Here is a 7,922-nt window from a genome sequence, read left to right on the forward strand (position 1 = left end):
CCATCGAGTCACCCCAGAGGACTATACCAGCCACCTCGGAAATCAGGACCCTGGGTATGCCCGCCCCACGAAATATCACCACCCTAGACGATGGCAGGACCTAATCCCATACAAGAGGATCCCCAGCCCACATGACCAACCAGTACTTCCCACTCCCACACCTCCACCAAGAAAGGCCGAAAGGCAGACCGCACTCCCCACCCTTTATTGCTACCGAGGAGGTCCAGAAGGCAATGGAAGCCACGAAAAATTTTGGACTTATGAACTTACTAACAAGGGAAGGAGGACGGGGGGTGGGGTTGGGGGAGATAACAATTTTTTTAAGTGGGGAGTGAATGTGGTGATATGTACTTACACCACTAGGTCACCAGGGGTCATCCCAATGACCTTGTATATAAAGTAGTCCAGAGCTACAGTCTAGCTTTTCAAATTTGTCTTGCAGAGAGATAAGACCTCTTAATGTACATATTAGTTTATTAAAGCTGTCTTATACTCGCATTGCTGTTGTGGTTATTGTCAGTACAAGCTTAACCTGTGTGTGTGTGTTTCTTTGCAGCAGTCGGCTACAATTGGTGACCCCGACAGTTTAGAAGGAATCTAAACCTAGCAATGGAGAACGAAGCAGCAGTCAGCGCAGTTGGCCTGAAGCTCCCGACCTTCTAGACAGTTCAACCCAACGTATGGTTCGACCAGGCGGAGGCTCAGTTCCAGATCCAGGGCATCACAGCAGAGACCACCCGGTACTACCATGTGGTCAGCGCCCTGGATCCGCAGACTGCAGATAGAGTGGCCAACTTTATCCACAAGCCACCATCGGAAGGCACTTACACTGCCTTCAAAGAGCTATTAACTGAGACTTTTGGACTCTCGCGGCGAGAGCGAGGAGCATGTTTGCTCCACCAAGGTGGGCTTGGAGACAGATCTCCATTGGCACTCATCAACGAGATGCTGGCCCTCCTGTGAGATGAGCAGACCGGCATCATGTTCGAGCAGGCGTTCCTGGAACAGATGCCTGAAGACATCCATCTGCTCCTGGTGGATGCGGATTTCACTGACCCCCAGAAAGTCGCAGCATAGGCAGAGATTCTGTGGAAACAGAAACAGAAGTGCTCGGCTACTGTGGGGCTCGTAAAGAAATCCCGCAATCAGACCAGAGCAGCCCCAAGCAAGGACCAGCAGACGAGAGGCAGGAGCGAATCCAGCGACAGATGGTGCTTCCACCACCAGTGACGGGGCACCGAGGCCCATCGATGCCAGTCCCCCTGCGAGTTCCAGGGAAACAACAAGGCCAGCATTCGTTGATGGCCACAACGGCTGGAAACCAAGAAAGCCTCCTATACGTCTGGGACAACTTGTCCGGCAGAAACTTCCTGATGGATACAGGAACAGGTCAGCATGATATCCCAACAGGGATGGACACTAAGCGCAGGCTAGTGAGACCCACATTGATACAACAGCAGTATATGGACCTATGGCACTCATAGGGCCGAGCTGCAGTTTGGGGGCAGTCACTTCTCGTGGGAGTTCACACTGGCCACAGTGGAACAACCACTCCTCGGAGCAAATTTCCTATGTGCCCACAGCCTTCTAGTGCACCTTAAGGGTAAGCAACTCATCCACACCGAGACCTACCAGACCATCGTACTGAGGGGCGCTAGTATTCTGGCAGTGCACCTGGACTCCATCCACAGCTCGGAGGATGAATTCTCCAAGGTGCTAGCAGGATTCCCGGCAATCCTTTCCCCTCAGTTCACAACGGAGATGCCTCGACACGGCATCAGACATCACATCCTGACCAAGGGCCCACCTCTCCACGCAAGGGCGAGACGACTTCCCCCGGAGAAGCTCCGACTGGCCAAGGCGGAGTTCCGCAAAGCTCGAGGAGTTGGGTGTTGTTCGACAGTCAGACAGCCCATGGGCCTGTCCCTGCACATAGTGCCTAAAGCAACTGGGGGCTGAAGAGCATGTGGCAACTATCGCCGGCTCAACGAGGCCACCACCCCGGACCGTTACCCCATGCCACATATCCAGGATTTTGCAGCAAACCTGCACGGGGCAACAATATTCTTAAAAGTGGACCTCATACGAGGATATCACCAGATCGTGGTGCATCCTGATGACATCCCTAAGATGGCCATCATCACTCCATTTGGGCTGTTCGAGTTCCTGAGGATGCCATTCGGGCTCAAAAATGTGGCGCAGACATTCCAGTGACTGATAGATGCAGTGGGCTGAGACTTGGATGGCACTTTCGTCTACCTCGACAATATCCTCGTGGCCAGTAGAACCCGACAGGAACACCTCCAGCACTTCTGAAATCTCTGTAGTCGTCTGCAGGAGTTCGGCCTCACCATCAACCTGGCCAAATGCCAGTTTGGCATGAACACCATCGACTTCCTGGGCCACAGAATTACAAAGAATGGGGCCACACCACTGCCCGACAAGGTAGAGGCCATCCACAGCTTCCAGGAGCCCAGTACAACCAAAGACTGCAAGAGTTTGTGGGGATGATAAACTTTTATTACCCATTTATCCCAGCAGCTGCCCGACAGATGTGTCCTCTGTTTATCCTGTTGTCCGGCAAGGAGAAAGACCTGACCTGGGATGATGAATCCACACGTGCGTTTGCGAAAACCAAACCTAGCCAAAGCTGCACTCCTGACCCACCCCAGACCAGATGCACCCACGGCCCTCACAGTCGATACCTCAGGAACAATGATTGGTGGAGTCCTGGAGCAGCAGATAGAAGGAAGGTGGTTCCCACTAGTTTTCTTCAGCAAACATCCGTGGCCCCCTGAACTAAAGTACAGTGCTTTCGGTAGAGAGCTACTGGCGCTGTACTTTGCCATCCAGCATTTCCGGTACTTTCTTGAGGGAAGGGCTTTCACAGACCACAAACCACTGACTTTCTCCCTGGCTAAAATCTCCGATCGCTGCTCAGCTCGCCAACAGAGACACTTGTCTTACATCTCGGAGTACACCACCGACATCCAGCACATCTCAGGCAAAAATATGGTCGCGAAAGCCTTGTCAAGACACAGCATCCACTCCCTGGTCAATGGTTTGGACTTCGCAGCACCGGCAGAGACACAGCAGCAGGATGACGAGATCCCGCAGTACAGGACTGCTGTCACAGGCCTTCGGCTTCAGGACATTCCAGTCGGTACAGGTACTACCACCCTGCTGTGAGACGTGGCCTATTGTTCCAACAGCATGGAGGCGATGAGTTTTTGACTCTATCCACGGGCTGGCACAGGCATCCATCAGGACTACGGTCAGGCTGGCTAGTGGCATGGATTGCAGAAACAAGTCCCAGGGTGGGCCAAGGCATGTACGCAGTGCCAAACTGCCAAAGTGCAGTGACGCACCAAAGTCCCCCCACAGCCTTTCAAGCCAACGGAACGCAGGTTTGACCACATTCACGTGGACCTAATGGGACCCTTGCCAGTCTTTTAGGGTTTCCGCTACCTGTTCACAGAGGTCAACCGCTTCACCCGGTGGCCAGAAGCAATCCCCCTGGCCGACACATCCAGCAGGTCCTGTGCCAAAGCACTCCTCTTGTCCAAGATTCGGATTGTCACAACACATCACTTCTGACCAAGGCGTACAGTTCACCTCCAGTTTGTGGACCGACAGTGCCAACCTGTGGGGCACATACCACCCGCAAGCCAACGGCCTGGTGGAGCGTTTCCACAGGCACCTAAAGACCACCCTCATGACCAGACTCAAGAGACCCAACTGGGTGGACAAGCTATCACGGGCACTACTAGGCATCCGAATTGAGCCGAAAGAGGACCTCCATGCATCCTCCACTGAACCCACTCACGGTTCCTGAGAATTTCATTCCACAGGCCAGAGGACAGCAGGAGGAGACAACCACCTTCCTGGACAGGCTGCGCGAAAAGGTCAGTAACCTGGCTCCGATCCCACCCTCCACTCATGGACAAGCCAAGTCCAACGTACCCAAAGAACTCAAGGACTGTGAGTACGTGTTTGTAAGCAGAGAACCCCACCGCTCACCACTACAGAAGCCATACGAAGGCCCCTTTCAAGTCATCCAGAACAACAGAGCCACCTTCGAGCTGAACATGGGTGGTAAACCAAAGGCCTTCACTACAGATAGACTCAAACCTGCCCACACAGACCCAGCAGAACCTGTGGAGACACCAACACCTTGACACATAGGCAGACCACAAAAGACTTTGGGGACTATATCTACGGACACTATGGATTGTTACACTGGTTCTGGGGGGGGGGTCATGTGGCAGCCCGCAATTGTGGAAATCGGGCCGGCACATCGCATGGCAGCAGACGCGGACAGTGATCGCTAAAGCGACTCCCAGGACAACGAACTGGCAGGGGTAGAAGCTGGGGCAGCATCAGACCAACAACCCTAAAATGGCATTGGTCAAGCATCCCAGCTAACTCAGCAGAAACAGGCTGGGGAAGAAGGGCCTTCATATGCATGGACGTTCCCGCCCGCTATTGTTATTCATATGGATGAGTCAGTCAATAAGTAAAAAACAGGCAGGAACTTGAACAGTATAAAAGCAGCCTTTCCAGCCCTAATAAAGTGAGTGAGCTTAACCTGCTGCGTGTGTGGAACACATTTTTGTGGCTACAAAAATTTAGATTTCAACCCTGGTGAGTGGCACCGGCCAGCTCTTCATCCTGGTTGCCGCCATTTTATTCAAACACAACTTTATTGAAATGGCTGCTGTGAGTGGGGCACGACTGGGGCACTCCACTGGCTGAATGTTTGCTCCCAAGGGGCTGTGTGTTGTTTTGGAGAACAATTACTTATGCAATTTTAAATATTTATTTAAAATTTTATTTATTCTTATTTACTTTTGATTTATTCTGATTTTTTTTGCCGTTTTTTTGACTGAATGCCGGATAATGGGGATTTTTCTGTACAGTTTAACATCCACAATACGTTCTGTGAAACTGGAGGTAATGCAATGTAGTCATTTTGTGAACACTATATTACTGTATATACTTAATAAAACAATAAGGTATGCTGAACTTATGATAAATTAAACTGTTTATTTTTCACTTTTTAAACTTTTATGTAAACACTTTCATAGCCTATTTCACACACAGTTTAACAAAGAGAATCAGGATCATCCACATCACTGTTCTCAAACTACCTCATAGTGTTCCACTCGAAGAGTTTCAGGTCAAATAACTCCATTTATGAACTGTCGCTCTGTTATGCCTGAAGGACCCAGCTGAGGGTCTTCTTAGGCAGGTGTTGCTTCCTCAGGGATATTTCCAGTGTTGTTTGCCCAGTTTGCTTTTTCTTTTCTTTATAAACTTCTTCATATGCAGCAAACACGCATGAGCGTTCCTCTCTACCAGCGAAAAGCATTCATTGTTAAGGTCTGCAAAGAATATGGCTAACCCCTTAACGAGAACCTCTTCTCCATCTGTTCTTCTTCTCCATCTGCAGTTTCCTTTTCCCTTGCCTCTTCATCAGTTCTGGTTATGTCTGCTACATCCCGTTCTCACGTTCTCCGATCGGGATTTCTGACTGAACTCCATTATAACCCTATCAGACCATATGGCGGCCGGACGTTGCCCGATCAGTCGTTAAGCAGTGCACACCTGTATTTTGTTACAAGTACAATGAAACTTCCATAATGTCAAGAATTCCTGGTGTAGCATTTGCATCCAATTAAACAGTCTTTGGCTTGGCTTCGCGGATGAAGATTTATGGAGGGGGTAAAACAGTAGTCGAGCTTTAACTACCCATGTTCTTTTCTCATAATTGATCATTTGTATTTCCAATAGTATCACACACCAACACACTTTTAAAAAAAATTCAAATTATAAAAAACATACAATGCAATACAGACCATATGACTTCAGGTGAATTTTTGCCAGCATGGGATATTGAGGACAATGAAGGCCTGATAAGCAGGTCATTTCCAGAAATCAATTACATTGAGCACTTTCTCACCTACCTTTTTCTAAAAGCACAAATTATTCCCACAATTACATATTCTGGTAACCTTTCTCAACTTTATCCACCGATTCCTAATTTTTGACTCTTGAGTTTAGTCGTGTGAATTTGCTCTACCTGATATTTCAGTCTTCTACCACTCTATCAATTGTTTGATATGAAAATATCAAGGAAAACGTGTCAACATCTCTTTTCTGAAAATAAAGTGTCTAACCTTAAATTTTGCTTTTTCAGATATCTAATAGTCATGTTACTTTCTTTGGACCATCCAAAGCTATCCTCACATAGGGAGCCAAAACTGCAAACAGTGCACCAATAGAGATGAAAATGTGGCCAATGTAACAACTTCCATATTTCTCCACATTTCTCCTTCTACTGAGATCGTTTTCAGAACAAATGAAGTTAAGCTTCATGTCCCTTCTTTCAATTGCTGCAACTGACTCCATACAGTTGAAATCCAGATGAAGATAATCCCCAATAGCTCACACTTGGAGCCCTGTTAAGAATCTCAAATTACATCGTTACTAAATGCATTATAAAAAATCAATTTACTGTCATGTTAAATCTAATTTCACCCTGCCATAGAAGTGACACATAACATTATCTCCAAATTGTTTATACTTCCTTTGAAGTTTGAAATGCCCATTCCATACCTCTTGCTGCCATTCCCTTATAAAAATCTTAGGCTTGCATCAGGAGAGCACCTTATTCACTGAAATGTTGATGCTGCAATCAATTTACCTGCCAAGAATCATCGCTGTAATTTTCTTGAGGGGCTTCAGCAGAAACAGAATCAGAGCGATCGGCAAGGCGAGGACCCGAGGAGTTGTGTGGAAGTTACGTGGTATGTCACCAACTTTGTTCACAATAAAACTTTTCCTTGACAAGATGTAGGCAGGAGCATGTTGAGTGCAGTGAGAAATGTTTCTGAAGGAGAGTGGGTTTGGATTGATGGCTAGTGACCTTTTTGATAGATGTCCTTCATTGTGTACAGTATTTCTGAAGATATTATGTTGTCCTGTACATGATAACAAAATCACATTAGGTTGAGTCCAGCTTGGCCAAACTCCTAAGTCTCTCACTAAACAGAATAGTCCATTGCTTGTTAACTTCTGATGTTTCATTTTATATTTTTTATCCAAATCTGAATTCTTTCTGGGAGTGCTGAGAGGTTTTGCTGATATCTGCAGCTTCGCCAAGTGAGCCCGGTGCCTCCTAACCTCCTGAAGCCAGAATGCAGTCCTCATTTCTGCCAACTGGAAAACAAAAAAAAACTTCATGAAGAAATACTTAAAAGAAATCAAGACTCCCCAGAGGAAGCTTCAAAGCAAAGGAAATCTCTCTTCCCCAGATCCGCTTGCAAATGTGGTAAGACAATAAATAGGAGCTGACAGCTGCCAAGGGATTCACAGCTGTAAATGCAAAGGATCTGATAGAACCTTCCTGGGGCTGAGGTAATGTGTGATTAGGTGCTGGAGGCAGATTAGCAAATGCAAATACTTCACACTTAACAATGTAAAGGCAACTTAACACTGAGAAGGTTTATTTTGGAAGTGCTAGGGACCATTCCAACATTATTCTGTTGGTAATGTCTCCATTCATCTTCTTAGCAATGGGCCTTTTTATAGAGAAAAAAGGCAAATGCAAAGACAGAGATTCTCTATCGCTGCACTTACCGCCAAAGAAATGTCCGAAGGCGGATGGACTGCTGAAATATGCTCCAGCTTCCATCTAAGGGGGGTACACTTAAATATGGATTGTAGTGCTCCACCTCCTCCATAAAATGAATGGCGCTGGAAGCGGCTGCCAAGGGAAGGGCTGATGATGTCGCAATGACACCGTCAGCCCACGACCCCAAGCACAAATTTTAAAGTGCTCAGTGTGTTCAGATACAGGGCAATAGCAACCGTGATTTGTCTCTAAAGAATCATTATTCATATGAGCGATGGCTAAAGTT

General features: G+C 47.4%; 1 protein-coding gene across 1 annotated transcript in view; it reads right to left on the reverse strand.

The window, feature by feature from the left end:
• oma1 (OMA1 zinc metallopeptidase) overlaps positions 1 to 7,212 on the reverse strand; it is a 72,713-nt gene extending 65,501 nt beyond the window's left edge. Inside the window, 3 exon segments of the mRNA XM_069938497.1 lie at positions 6,707 to 7,089; positions 7,092 to 7,169; positions 7,171 to 7,212. Of these exon segments, the coding sequence (XP_069794598.1) occupies positions 6,707 to 7,089; positions 7,092 to 7,169; positions 7,171 to 7,212 (503 nt within the window).
• Between the last annotated feature and the right edge of the window lie 710 nt (positions 7,213 to 7,922).

The sequence above is a fragment of the Narcine bancroftii genome, chromosome 5 (assembly GCF_036971445.1).
Source record: "Narcine bancroftii isolate sNarBan1 chromosome 5, sNarBan1.hap1, whole genome shotgun sequence".
Taxonomy (NCBI): domain Eukaryota; kingdom Metazoa; phylum Chordata; class Chondrichthyes; order Torpediniformes; family Narcinidae; genus Narcine; species Narcine bancroftii.